Here is a 14,354-nt window from a genome sequence, read left to right as displayed (position 1 = left end):
GGTCCTGGACTCCTGGAGCCAGATTTGTTCAATGTCTTCATTGACTACCTGGAAGATGGCATAGAGTGCACCCTCAGCAAGCTGTCAGATGACACCAAGCTGAAGAGTGATGTATACGAACTGGAGGATTGGGCCAAAAGCAATCTCATGAGGTTCAGCAAGGACATGTGCAAAGTCCTGCACTTAGGATGGAACAGTCTCATGTACTGGTACAGGCTGGGGGCTGACTGGCTGGGCAGCAGCTCTGCAGAAACAGACCTGGGGGTCACAGTGGACAATAAGCTGAACATGAACCAGCAGTGTGTGCTTGTTACCAAGAAGGCTAACGGCTTCATGGGATGCATTGGTAAGTGGGTTGCCAGCAGGTCCAGGGTAGTGATTATTCCCCTTTATTCAGCATTGGTGAGGTCACATCTAGTGTACTGCATCCAATTTTGGGCCCACCACAGCAGAAAGGATATGGAGAAATTAGACAGAGTCCAGCAAAGGGCAACAGAAATGGTGAGGGGGCTAGGGGACATGACTTACGAGGAAAGACTGAGGGAACTAGGTGTATTAGTCCAAGGAAGAGACTGAGGTGATTGAATAGCTGCCATCAAATACCTGAAGGGGGGTTCAAAAGAGGATGGAGCTAGAATTTTTTCAGTGGTGGCAGATGACAGAACAAGGAGCCGGTCTCAAGTTGCAGTGAGGGAAGATTATGTTAGATATTAGGAAGAATTTTCTCATTAGGAGGGTAGTAAAGCACTGGAACATGTTACCCAGAGTTGGTGGAAGCTCCAAACTTGGGGGTTTCAAAACCTGGGTAGACAAACCTTGGCTGGGATGATCTAGTTAGGGATGGTCCTGCTTTGAGCAGGGGGTTGGACTAGATGCAACTGCCTGAGGTCCCTTCCAGCCCTAATTCTCTCTGATTTTAGATCCTTGCACAGGTGGCTCCGGTCCGCCTTGGCCGTGACTCCGCCGCACATTTTTCTGCGGCCGGCACTTCTGGCCAGCTCGCTACTCGCCCCCTTTCCCAGGTCCCGTTCGCCTCTGTTAGAGAGCACGGGGTCCGGCACGGGCCCCTGGCGCACCCCGCCGCTTGCTTCTCTCTGTCCTGATAAGGGCCCGTTTCCGCTCCCTCCCAGCTTCCGATCCGCAAGTGGACGTTCCCGCCACTCCCCGGACTGCCTGGCATAGTGACGAGCCCCGGGTGGGGGACCTTGTCGGAGGCTTGGCGGAAGGAAGCGGGAGACGGCCGTTGGCAAGCGGGCCGCCCCGATCCACCTGCTGAATGACACTCTCCGAGCACTCCAGGCGGCCGGCGAGGCGCGGTTTCCCTGGGGCAGAGCCGCGTTGCTTGCTCCCCGGCAGTCGGTGTTCAGGCAGGCGCCGAGCGGTTCTGTATTGGACGCCTGTTTCTCCCGGTTTGCCGGGAGCAGAAGATAGGCCGCCTGGCCCGTGGTGCCCTGCATCCCCTCTGGAGCCTGTGCTCGGGTGCTGGCAGCCCACCAGGGCTCGGGGACCCGGGCGGTTTTCGGCGGGGGCTTGCGTGCTGCGGTTAGGAGCGCGGCTGTTTCCGCTCGGAGCTGCTCCAGGGCCCGCAGTCCCTGTGCAGGTTTTCCTCAGAAGTGGGCAACTCGCCAGCCTTTCGTTGTTGGCTGTTGCGGGGGGTCATTCCTTCATTTTGCTCACGGGCGCGTGTCCCGGGGAGGGGGAGGGGGAGGGGGAGGCCCGACCCGTGCGGAACTCTGTGCTCGCGCTCGGGTTTCCGGGCGGGCGGACGCTGGTGGCGGTGGCCCCGCCCCGCCCCCTTGCCCGCTCTCTTCCGCGCGCCGCAGGATGCGGTTGTCCCGCCAGGTAGGGTCCGGTGCCGCTGTGCAGCCGCGGGGCGGGGGCGGTTTCCCCGCACGCAGCCTCCGGGGGCGTCCCGCGCTTTCGTAGTCGGGGAGATACTGGTGCGGCCCTGCCGGGCTCTGCGGGCGGGCGGGGCCGGGGCAGCGCAGAGGCCCCAGAGGCCGCTGGTGCTTCGGGACGACCGGGCGGGTGCCGCACTTTCCGAGGCGGGGGTCGGTTCCCAGTCCTGACCCTGCTTCGGAGCCTGGTGGGCCGCCCTCCCAGCGGACATGGTCCCGGCTCGTGTGTGAGCCCGTGTGCAGGTCCGGGTCCGGGTGGGGCAGGGGAGCAGCCCGTGGGCACGAGTCCTAGCCTGAGCTGAAGGACACCCAGGCAGCGCAGTAAAGGTGCGCAGGGCTCAGGCGCCCCCAAGAGCCCTTGGCATTGGGGCTGGTGGGTGACATGCCTTTACTTGCGTGCACACACATTTGCGCGTTGGTATGTGCTCAATATCAAAATAGGACCCCCAGGCTTTGCTGGAAGGTTACGTGATGTTTTAGCCATTGCTGCCCAGGTTCAGCATCAGGTGGGGTTGGATGACAGTCCTCCGACGGGGGCTTGGGCACTTGACACAAGGCATTTACAGACACAGGCCCAAGCCCTGTGCAGTTGCCTCTTTCTGTTGCCATATTAAATAAGACCTTCCTTTAATTGGGAAAACAGGCTCTGAAAACTGCTACATAGGGCATGACCCCAAGTGGGTCCAGGCTGCCGTTGGTGCCTCTCCACTGCCTCAGATTTTTGCCACAGGGAAGGACTGGTGGCTCCAGCACCTGTCTAGGCTTCTCGGCTCCGCTGTGCCCAGGCATTGCTGGTGATAGGGGAGCACCACAATTTTGGAGCCAGCAGTGCTTGGGCCCTGGGTGCCGTGGGCTGTGTGGGGCTGTGATCAGTGCACTTACTGCCATTTCTGATGCCTTGTTCTGTGTTCCCCCTAGGCCCTGCGCTGGTGCAGTCTGGCCCCCAGTGCCTGGCATCGCTTCCTACAGGCGGTTCAGCAGTGTGCCCCACTGCCAGCTGCAATCACTGCCTTCTCATGCCCCTTGCTGCATCACGGGGGGCGGCACCTCTCTGCTGAGTGGCCTGCTGGAAGTGCATCCTTCACTGACTCCAGTCAGGACACCCATGTGCCAGAGCCAACGCCAGCTCTCCTGGAGGCTGTCTGGCTTTCCCTAGCCCCAGAACACACGCGGGACAAGACGGGGAACTTGGTACTGGGGAACCTGGTGCAGTCGCTCCTGGACATGGGCTTCAGCCACACGCAGGTTGTGCAGCTGTTTAACCTGCAGCCCAGGCTGGCTCCTCAGCAGAGGCTGGCTGTGGCTTCTGAACTCATGCTCCTGGGCTTGTATCCCAACTCAGTGCTGCATGTCCTGCAGAGAAGTCCCAATGTGCTGAGGATGTCTGTGAAGCAGCTGAAGGACCGCGGGGAGCATTTGAGGCAGCTCGGCCTCAGTGAAGGTACTGCTGCCACATTTCTGGACCTGTGGGGAACCCCCCTAGCCGGATGGCATGGCTCTGTGCACTGGCTGTAGCTGGTGCATGGAGTCAGGCTGCAGCCAGACCTGGCCTGTGACCCTGGGTCTGGCGCTCGGGTAAGTGGTTAAACCCTTACCCCAGCTCCAGGAGACACCTTAGTAAACACTTGTTTGGAATCTTCCTCCTGTGCCCAGCAGGCAGCAAAACGAATCCCCTACAGCCCAGCCTCTGCCCCTGCTGCCCAAGGTAGGGTTTTTTTGGAAATGATGCTGGGAGTGCTGTTTCCAGCTCTCTTCCCCCCCTGGGTTTGCTGTTCACTCCCTGCTCCCTGGCCTCCTGCGGAGCCTGTCCTGTGGGGAGGGGCTTGGGCTCAGTCCTGTCTAAGGATCCTGGTCCTCTGCCCAGTTTGATCCCCATGCTGCAGCTTGCTGATGGGGGAAGGTGCATTTCCCTGAGGCAGCTCCAGCTTCCTACCTCTGACCTGCGCTACTGTGCTGAGCATGCCCATGTCTCTGTCCTTCCACATAACCTAGGACACCTGAAGCATGTGGTAAGCCGCTGCCCCCCGATCTTCACCCTGCCTGGAAAGAAAATTGACGCCACCGTGAGGCTCTTCAAGGAAAAGTGCCTCTTCACGACAGATCAGGTGATGGAGATCCTGCGCAGCTGCCCCAATGTCCTGCTTAAGGAGCCCAGTGACCTGGAGTACAAGTTCCAGGTGAGGCCAAGCCCTTGTCCTGTGGGGCCATCTGGAGAGTTGGAGAGTTTGGCTGGTGTGTGGGGATTGCCAAAGGCATCTCCCCAGGCAGGTTCCCTCTTCCACATGCCATGCCTGGCTTAGGCCTCTTGCACCTGAAGATACAGTAGAGTCCTGCCTCTTGGCTTGTGTGTGGACCCCCTGGACACAAATGTCACGTGCAAACTGCCCTGCCAGGCTACTAGTGCTTCTGCAGAGATCAGGTGGGAGGGGGCTCAGCATTCTGCTTTCTTGGGTCCCTTTCTCTTCCCCTCCTACTTCCCCAATACACATACAAGACCAGCTGGGACCTGCAAGTGGTTTTTAGTGTATCCTGTGTGTTCATGGGAAAAGCCATGAGCATCTCTTACAGTACCTGGGCTCTGCTTCCCTGTGTGTTTGCTAGGAGGCAGCCATGGGAGCTGTACACAGCAGGTATTTGATTCTTCCCATGTCTCCCCTGCAGTATGCCTTCTTCAGGATGGGGGTAAAGCACAAGGATGTGGTCAAGTCTGGTTTCTTCCGAGCACCCTTTACAGTGATCAGGAGCCGGCACGTGTTCCTGGAGCGCCGAGGCCTTTACCAAACCCCTGACAAAAAAGGCCAGACCCAGGTTATCAATGCCAAGCTGAAGGAGATCATCTGGCTCTCAGACAAGGACTTCTTGGCCCAGCTGGCCTGTGCCAGCCTGGAGGAGTATGATGTCTTTAAGAAACTGTTGGCACGAGAAGAAGAGGAGGAGGAGGAGGAGAAGAGGACAGACTCTGAGGATGAAGACGAGGATTCTGAGGGTGAAGGGGAGCTCCCTGACCATGAGTAAGGCAGTGGAACTTGGAAGCCAGTGGCTTGGCTCCAGCCATGTCCAGACTGGATGCTGGTGCAGCTGGGCGCTGGGTTCCTATGGGCTGGCCACAGGGGGTTGCTCTATGGCCTGGGTGCTTTATCGGGCTTCCTTTGCCACCACCATATTCACTGGCTAGTGGATCTAGACCGTGCCCTGCTGCCGGGTCCTGCCTGCTGGCTTGGATCAGGCAGTCTCAGCCCTGCACTGTCCTTCTGTACCAGTGATTGCTGCTGTGTGGGAGTAATAAACCCCAGGCCCTTTGAGTCTGCTGCATATGGTTGCTCTCTTTCTCTGCCCCTCCCTGCTCGTGTCTTGTGGGTGAGACTGTTGCTGTAAGGTTAAAGGGTGACTGGTCCAGAGCCTGCTGCTCCCAGCCTGCACCCTGAGGAATGACCCAGCAGTAGCAGCGGGGAAAAATCATGGGCAGTGCTGGTGCCAGCTTGGTCACCACAGCATAGTGCAGCTTTGTGAGGGGAGCTGCTGCCCTCCCCTGACTGGGCCGCTTCTCCCTCCAGGCCTTTTGGTTCAGGAAGGGCAGGTGACAGGTACCCTGCTGTGCCAGTGGGGCTCTGACTGGGCTGCTAACTCTGTCTCCCACCATCTTCAAGGGCATTGGGAGGATCTGCCTCAGGTTGTAGCACTGTTTGGAGCAGGCCTAGATGAGGTGGGGTTGAAAGCAGGTGGATTTGGGCTGGGAGGAGCTGAGCAGCACGGGGAGGGCCAAGTAGGGGCTGGTGCCCGCTTGGGGCAGGAAGAGCCCACAGAGGCATTGCAGAGAAAGGGATGCAGATGGTGGCGGAAGATGCCTGCAACACAGGAGGAGAGGCAGGGGATTGACTGTGCAGGGCCTCCCTGGGGTAGGGAGATGAGACCCCTTATGGGGGCAGGAGGTGAAAGGCAGGTGGCTGGTGCCCAGGGGGCATCGCTGGCATGGGTAGGAGTGCACCTGGGCTAAGTGAGGGAGGGATGGGGGAGTGAGCCCCACATTTGCCCATTTCTGCCCCATCCCTCAGTGTTCAGGAGACACCCAGACTCTATCAACCAGTTTTATTTAAAAAAAGACTAAATTTTCTTTAAACAGGACCAGGATCCATGCGCTGCATCTGTGCTATGCTGGGTTTGGTTCCACATGCCCCAGCTGGTGGAGAGTAGGGCATGTGCACTGCTGCCTACTACTGGAGCCTCCCTGTGTTGCTGTCAAGTGCTGGGTCAGGTCATACCAGCTGTCTGGCTTCTGCAGTTCACACTGCTCCTGCTGCGCCTTGCTGAGGCAGCGTCTGTAGCAGCTGGAGAGGTGGCCCATCACACTGAGGACAGGGCTTGTGTGATGGAGGGCACTCAACAGCTGGTGGGATCCTGAGCCGTTATGCCTGGTCAGAGGGATGGGATCACATGGCACCCAGGCTCCGTTGAGGAGCAGGCTTTGCTCTCAGTCCCCTTGGCCCAGCCTCAAAGGAGCCCCCTGTTATCATAGTCTCCAAATAGCTGCTCTCCCTTGTTGGTTACCAGTTGGGAGCTCCCATGTGGGGAAGACAACATTGCAGTGGCTGCCCTTGAGCTCTCAGGCTGAGGAAGGACTGGCCCAGACTGCTTTGGTCCAAACTCCCTGCCCTCCCTTTCACCAGCAAATGGGGTCATCTTTCCCATTGCCCCTTCTTAGCCCTCACAGCTGATGCCCTGTCCTTCCTCTCCTCGAGGGCAGGGATTCTTCCTGAGAAGCAAACTCGGACTCCCTGGTGGGGCAGGGGCTGGGGGTGGAACTCAGGTAGAGCTAATGGCCGGTGAGGTTTCCCTGTCTGGCATCTAGGTCCAACTGACATCAGCTGGTTACATAATCTTTCATTTCCAAAATCAGCAGCCAGCTGTATGTGGGAGGGAGGGAATGCCACACTGCAGCAGAGCTCCTTCCTTGTGCCTTTGGGTGAGTCCCCCTGTTCCCCCTGCCGGGATATGTAGTCTGAGCTTGCCGATTTCCAGATGGTTGGTGGTGGTGGCTACGTCGCTTTCTCCTCGGCCCCGCTGGCTGCTCATGAGATTGCTCAGTGCATGGCAGATCTCTCGCTGCTCTCAGAGGGTGACTTCATGGTGTGCAAAGGATCTGTAGCTCACAGTTGAGGGGAGTTGCTGTGCACCTTCCACTCCTCTGTGTTAGGCAGACCATGCTTACACTTGCACACAATGTCATGCCAAGGCTGCTAGCCCTGGCTCGGGGGGGGGGGCTGACCTGTGTTCAGGTTATATCCAGTGGGAGCATGTTGTTTATACCATGAGTAACATCCTGCTGGAGGTATCCCCCACGTGCTGTTCATGAAATAACACTTGATACCATAGCTAAGATATATCTCTGGTATGTATTAATTTATAATATACACTGTGTATGGCAATACACAATTCTGTGTTTAACTAGTGTCGTCATACAAACTCACAAAAGCTAGGAACTCTTAAAAGCTAAACGCTCTGTCCGAGAGCTGCCCTGCTGGCATCAGAGGCTGCATCTGTTGCAATACTGAAGCACCACTTCTTTCTTCTGCTATGGTCTGGTCGGTTAACATCACATTCGCCTCTGTTTCCTTACACTCAGCAGGAATGTTTCACACTAGAAGGGCTGCCAGGGCAGTGGCGTTGGGCTGACGTGATACACAAGGGTGGGCGCTTTTGGAACATACTTAAGCGCTGTAATGTGAACTGTAGCGTTTTACTCTCTCAGCTTTGAAGGACTTGATTTTTTTTCCTCTGCTCGTAGACACGGTGCCTTGCACTGCCTTCCCAGATCCCTGGGTAAACAATCCATGCAATTACTAGTGGATGAAATGCTTTTCTAAGCCTTGACCTCTCTTTAGGGTGGGTGGGAGGGGGTGGAGAAACCAAGTTACCACTCCTAGGCGGTACAGCCGCTCCTGTACTACATGCTGAAACTCAGCTAATGTGCAGGTCCACTGCAAAACAAAAAGGGGGCTGTGGGTTGCTCAGTCCAAATGCTAGCAGGAAGTAAAGGTACAAGGTGCATGGAAACATAAAGCAGAGTAATGGGTGCAGGTTTGCCACTTATGATTATTACTTTTCTAACAGTAACTATTTAACCCTGTTGGTACAGGGGAAACACTGCCCCTTTGCTGGGGAGTTGTCAGCTGAGTTTCAGCTCGTAGCAAAGGCTTTTAATTTCTGCACTAAACTGCATTGCCCCAGTACAAAAAGCCGTTTATAGCCTCAGGATACAGAAGGAGTGGGTGCAGATCTGCAAGTTCTCTTGACTCATAGGGAACAGGCCTTGAGTTTCAGCAGCAGACTGGTCCCATTGCCAGGCAACTAGCCATGGTGAAGCAATGGAGTCTGTTCTAGAATGATGCTGGCAATGGAAGGAAGAGGCAATCCGCAGTGAGGAAAGGCAAAGAGAAGGCACCGCTGCTTCTGCTAAAGGGAAGGGAAATGGCTGCTTGCTGTGCCAGCCTGCCTGTCCCTAGCAGGCTGGAGAAGGGAGTCAGTGACTCCGGGGAGGAAGGGCTCCCCTGCTGTTTTCGACCTAATTATAGATCCAATCTTCTTGGTGTTTCAAAAGCCCTTAAGACCTGGTCAGATGAAATGCTTGTTGCTTTGAACCCTATGAGGGACAGACAGAGACAGACAGCCTGAGAACGTGCCAGGGGGCCCTGTCTTTAATTCTTTTAGCTAGGTTGATTATAGCACCTTGGGGCCTCTCTTGCTACCCCAGTTTCCCTGCTGAAGGCAGTGAATGCTTTGTCCCCTGGTTCTTAACAAGCTGCAGCTGAGTGAGTTGTCCAGGATGTAGCCTAAGGGACTGCTGGGTCCTGTAGATTCACATGCACGAGCAGAGGCCAGGGGACCCTGTAGTCTTCCTTTGGCAAGCATTAGCCTCTCATGGCAAACAGCTATAGCAGATCCATTAGAGGAGAGGTGCAGTGGACTGAGAGGCCGTCCTGGTTCTGTGTCCCAGCTAAAGGCAGCCACATTCTCTCGTATCTTCTTGTCTCTAGCTTATCTATGCCCTGAAGAGCTGTCTGTATTCTCACTGGGAAGCTACAGCACAGAGCACCAGAAGGCCATGAACTCCATGTGGCCTCTATTACCTTAATACAAGCATAATGGGAACCACGTCACAGTGTACTACTGCCTTGCCATGGAGTTTCTGCTCAGGGGGCTGATGTTTCAGCCAGGGCATAAAAGCTCTAGCTCAATGAATTAGTAGTCGTGTGGTGCCATGTCCCTGGCAGGGATATGGCTGTAGTAGGGCAGGGCCAAACTCATGCTAACATCACATTAGCTGCTACTGCCACTGTAGCCTGTGCTGCTGCCATTTTGTAACTGGCAGTACCCAGGCTCCTGGACTTTGCTGCAGTCAGTTAGGAGCAGTGGGTGCCTGTAGATGTGCTGCAAGGCTGCCTGTAATTATGGGAGGGGCAGGGGGCGGCCAAGAAGAGAAGATGGGCTGCTCCTCATTCAGTGGATGTGGCAGTTCAGTCTGCTCTAGTATAGCCTACCATGTCCTTTTCCTATTACCAAACCAGCTCCCAACCTCACCAGTTTGTGGCTTTTGCACTAGGTCAGTATACAGAAGCCAGGCCTACTGTTTGAACATAGCCATGAGTTTCTCCTTGACATTCAACAGTCATGTTAAGCTACACATGACAGCAAATCCCAGCCTTTCACAGCCAAAGGAACTTGCATGCCCTGGAGAGCCAAGGACACTAGCTGTTCAGTCCCCAAAGGCTTATTTTGGACAGGCTTGTTAGAGCTAAAGCCGGACAAGCCACAGGACCATGGTGCTAGCTAGGAGCTAGCACAATGACACCTCTCAAGCAGTGGTATTGCAGGCTTTTTAGCCTAGCACCTACCTCCAGTATGTCCCAAGAGAATGAGCAGCCACTTACCTAGGGCTTCTTCAGTGTATGACTGTTACTTTGTTTCCTGAAATAATTGGGGGGAAGGGGAGAAGGAGAGAGAGAGTGCTCAGGACAAAAGCCACCTGGAAATGTTCCTTGCCCACAGAGGAGCAAATTTCCCTAGAGCTCAAATTCAACAAGCAGCCTCCCCCATTCATAGCAACAAAGAGAAAATGCCCCATAAAAGCCAGGGCATTGCTTGAATGGGCCTGGTGACAGCAGCTGACCCTGGGCATGTGCCTGTGCGTCAGTGCAGGTCTAGTGCCAGGACAGCATTGTGTTTAGGGCTATTTTGTTCTTTCTGGCACCAGCCATGCTTGCCAGTTGTGTGTGTAATACTCATCCACTGGACATCATGGACTGTAAATTCAAGCATCTGTGCCCAGGTTTTAGCAGTAACTACAGTCTGAAGGTTTCCCAGTGTGAGGTATCTTTAGAAAGGACTGTTGTGATAAGTGAGAATTCAGCATTTCCTGACAATTTGACCCAGGTTGCCTTCCCTTCCTTGATTACTCATCATCACCTGTAAAGGCGAGCCCTGATTTCTTCCCAGGCATCCACTATTACAACTGAGCCCTGCCCGTCTGTACCTGCTGGCTGTCTTCTTTGAAACTGTGCTTTCACAACTCTCCTTGTAGCAGATATCTTGGTGAACTTTGTAGACCCTCTTGTACCTGTTAGCACAAGAAAGACACATCAGACTCTAAGCCATACCATCAGGCTAGAAAGCTGCTTGGCCCCAAACATGGGGAGCTTGAGTCTGACGCTAGAGCACCTTCCTCTGCTCATGTCCATCTTGACAGCTGATCTGACTCCAGCTCTGAGGAGCTCATCTAGTGCAGTCCTATTGGCCTGCTCAGGCACATTGCCCATGGTTGTAGCAGCCTCCCAAACCCTATGGGAATCTCAACTGCTGTTTGAATGTGGGAGGTGGTGTGAGAGCCAGTGGCCCCAAGGAACAATAACCAGAACAGCACATCTTGGGGAGTGAGAATAGCAGACCCTCCAAAAATTTTGCCCAGATGTAGGAGGACGATGGCTGCTGGCCAGAATGGGAACCAGTGGTAACAAGCACTTCCTGAACTCCAGCTTTGGGGCCCCTGGTCTGTAGCCTGGTAACTAAAAGTTAACAGCTGCCTTATGATTCTAAACAAGTAAGAAGTAGAGAGGTCACAGTATTTGCCCTTGCAGCTCCCTTCTCTCACTTAATGCCCCTCTCTGCTGGGTGAGGCCTAGCACCCAGACTCTGCCCTGACACTGTGGGAACAGATTGAAAGAATGAGGCTAAGGGTGTAAGACTCTGGCCCGAAATCCTGAGCAGCTGAGCCAGTGATACAAGCTGGATCATTGTAGTAGTACCAGCAAGGTGGAGCCTGCTAGGTTCCAAAAATAAGCAGTGACTGGTAGTACAGTGGCCAGGCTGGCAGCCCTTGCTGTTGAGCAGAGACAAGCAAGGCACTGCTGGCAGTGGGAGCTGGCATTCCACAGGCCCAAGCACCATACCAGTTGGGCCTATCCCCTCCAGACAATTCACTGCCCCTCTGCCCCTTCTAGTGTCCAGGATAAAAGGCAAAGACACAAGCCTCCCCACCCATGCTTCTGTGTACTCTCTCAGTGAACCTAGCTGTTGCAGAGCCAGGGGGTGGTCAAGCTGTCTAGGGGTTCTATTTGATCCAGGGAACATAGTGCACCAGCCTACCAGCTGGCTGTACTGCCATTTGGTAACACCCCAATCTGCTACTGTGCACTGTGGAAACTGTTGAGCGTACCCCACTGCCTGTCTAGAACACTGATGGCATCCCTGGGCAGGTCATGGAGCAGCAGCCACATACTGAAGCGCCTCAGAATCAGAGCTCCCAGCTGTAAGTGCTGGGATAGGTTACAGCTTAAAGCCGACTACCCATGTTCACAGTCAGCTGCACTTAGCACAACCCAGCCATTGTACTGGCAACCACCAGGCTGCTGGGGGAAATGGGAGAAATTAAGGGCAGAACACAAACAGGTACTCACAGATAATGGCAGACACTGCCCTCCCAGACAGGGAATGACTTGGTTTCTGAGTACAGCCGTGTGCAGGATTGCGGGACCTTCTTGCAAGCTGAGCAGGAACACGAGTAGAAGGTTTATTGTTAAATGCCGTGTTGGCAATATGGACACACCCCTCTTTGGAAGAGGCACTGAATACTGCCACCCCATCCCTGTTCTTCAACCAGCGCACATTAATGCGGAGGAAGGCACAGTCCTCGACTCCTGACTCCATCTCTCCCAAGTGCCACACTTCCCTCTGCTGGGGACTCCAGTGGGTGAATCTACTTCTAACCACTGAGTGAATAGGCTATACTGGGAATGTGTGTATGGGGCGTGCCCTCATCTCCTCCTGTTGAAGGTGATTCACTTGGTGTCAGATGCCTGCTGGAGTAGGAAGTAGACACCCCTGCCTGGCAACTGCACAAACCGTCTGGCGGCAGCTCCTTGCCCCTTCTTCCTGCACAGTGAGATGGTGGCTGGTGGACTCCCATGGGCCACAGACATTAGCTTCAGGCACTGAAATCCCTTTATGGGTCCAGCCCCAAAGCCCTGACCTGATGGCTCCATTATGAAGAGAGAAGGGTGCTCTTATCCCTGCTTTCATTCCTTTCAGATGCTTCCTTGTCTGCTCCCCCCTCCCCCACAAAGGCTGCTGTTCTCTCCTTTCCCAGCACTGGCTAGGCCCTAAAATACATGGTCCCAGGCTGCTGCATTCACCCAGGTGTCACCCAGCTCCAGAGCAGGTGTCACACTGCATCTCAGCTCTCTGCTGCTCTCAGTACAGCTGGGGCTAGAGGCAGCAGCAGGCATGTGACTGGGGTTCAGGCTGCAGTAAAGAGTCACTCATAGGCTGTGCTAGGCCAGAAGACCCAAATGCCAGTGGACGGACAAGCAAATGTGCCCGGTTCCCAAGGGGATGGGGGTGGAAGGATCATGTCTGATTTTCCCTCACCAGCAAGGTGCAGTTCCCAGGGCAGTGGTCCCCTGTCACATGGAGTTTGGGCTCAACGACAACAGGTGGAAACTGCTTGCAACTCACCCAGCTCACAGTGCCTGCCCTTGAAGCCAGGGCTGCAGTCGCACTGGTAGGACTCAGCAACCATCACACAGGTGCCCCCATTCCTGCAGGGGTTCATGGAGCAGTTCTGGCTGGCACCTGAAAACACAAATACAAATATTACACTGCTGGCCAGGGGCTGGTGAGGGCAAGTTGCCTACAAGGAGGAGGATGTGGCCTGCAAGGACACTGCTGTGCTGTCTACCAAGGGGCCATGCTGAATTAAGGGACCACTGTGCAGAGCCACTGCTTACCCCCCATATTCCTACCCAGACACTGCTTTGAGTTGCTGGGGGGAGGGGAAGTGGTGGGGTTGGGAGGGAAGAGAGAGAGAGAGGCAATGCTCAACATTTTAAAGAAGCCATTCCTGGGACTGCAGGAAGGGGCTGATCCAGAGAAGCATTTGGACACTCAGTTCCCTGCAGGCAGTGGCTTGCGAGTGCTCAGCATCTCTACATCAAGCCCTGATTTAAGAGACTCCAGTGGGGCTGATATTTCTCTCAGTGTACACATGAAGCCTGTTTGTAGTGTCTAGGAGGGTCCCTGGCACTGCACAGGCAGCACAGCACCCTGCAGGGCTACATTCCCAGGCAGCCAGGAAGGAGCAGAGCAAGCACATGGACAAATTACTTGGTGTGGTTTATGTGGTTTCTGAACACCATCATCATTTATGCTGGAATCAGAAATGAGATGATGTAGCTACCCCAGGACAGCTGCCCACATATAGTGCCATAATGGAGCCTCATTGCTAGGTGGTGGAGAGCAAGTACTACCCATTTGCCTGAAGCAAAATGCTATTCCAGAAAGGACACAGAGAGATGAAAGCTAAATCCAAGTAACTTAGGCTAGTGAAGAAATTTTTACCCTCAATTCTTTTGGTGGTAATTCTCCCCCAGCTTGGCTGAGGGCACCTGCTTTAGCATTTGTCTTCTGTTCCAGACCTGTGTAAAGGTGTTCTATCCACACCCCTGAACAGTGGAGGCCTTACCCAGAGGATGCTGGAACCATTAGAGTCAGACTTTGGGTCTGAACGCTAGTAGCCATGGGAAGCATTGGTAAAGAGTGGATGCATATGCAGGTGGCAGCTCCAGGTACCCACCAAAAGGAGTTCTGTTAAGCCAGTGGTGGGGAAGTCATTTCTTTGTGATGAGCCTCCTGATGTGAATGCAAACTTCCCTACCCCACCCCTTGCCAGACTTACTCTCTCTATTCTTGTTCTCTGACTCTGGCAGCTGCAGGGCCAGACTGACACGATTGGTCGATTCTTCAATGTTTTCCAGCTTCACTGGAGCCTCAGGTTCTAGGAGGACAATAAATGATGTTTAGCGCTTTTATGTTAAAAACCTAGTCAGACCCCAGGTGAATCTAGCCCAGGACCACCTGCTCCATAGGTAGAGGGAGAACCTGCAGGATCCAATAATGGGATGGCTTGCC

At 54.7% G+C, this 14,354-nt stretch overlaps 2 protein-coding genes across 7 annotated transcripts in view; one reads left to right on the top strand and one right to left on the bottom strand.

Moving 5' to 3' along the window:
- Window positions 1–1,743: 1,743 nt before the first annotated feature.
- On the top strand, window positions 1,744–5,004 carry MTERF4 (mitochondrial transcription termination factor 4). The gene is made up of 4 exons (XM_014598830.3): window positions 1,744–1,842; window positions 2,817–3,339; window positions 3,891–4,075; window positions 4,560–5,004. Exons 1-4 carry the CDS (start codon window positions 1,825–1,827, stop codon window positions 4,911–4,913), a joined length of 1,080 nt encoding a protein of 359 aa, XP_014454316.1. The 5' UTR covers window positions 1,744–1,824; the 3' UTR covers window positions 4,914–5,004.
- Window positions 5,005–7,269: 2,265 nt separating this feature from the next.
- SNED1 (sushi, nidogen and EGF like domains 1) overlaps window positions 7,270–14,354 on the bottom strand; it is an 87,401-nt gene continuing 80,316 nt past the window's right edge. For 5 of the 6 annotated variants that reach the window (XM_014598783.3, XM_059730866.1, XM_019486081.2 and 2 more), the window contains 6 exons: window positions 14,122–14,220; window positions 12,903–13,019; window positions 11,846–11,933; window positions 10,426–10,509; window positions 9,824–9,860; window positions 7,270–8,535 (listed from right to left, as the gene is read on the bottom strand). In XM_014598783.3, the coding sequence (XP_014454269.1) occupies window positions 9,824–9,860; window positions 10,426–10,509; window positions 11,846–11,933; window positions 12,903–13,019; window positions 14,122–14,220 (425 nt within the window). In that variant the 3' untranslated portion in view covers window positions 7,270–8,535. The remainder of the gene's footprint in view (window positions 8,536–9,823; window positions 9,861–10,425; window positions 10,510–11,845; window positions 11,934–12,902; window positions 13,020–14,121; window positions 14,221–14,354) is intronic. The other variant, XM_019486080.2, reaches the window with a different exon arrangement.

The sequence above is a fragment of the Alligator mississippiensis genome, chromosome 7 (genome assembly GCF_030867095.1).
Source record: "Alligator mississippiensis isolate rAllMis1 chromosome 7, rAllMis1, whole genome shotgun sequence".
Classification (NCBI taxonomy): Eukaryota; Metazoa; Chordata; order Crocodylia; family Alligatoridae; genus Alligator; species Alligator mississippiensis.
The sequence above is the reverse complement of the archived record's forward strand: the minus strand, read 5'-3'. Positions and strand labels throughout refer to the sequence as shown.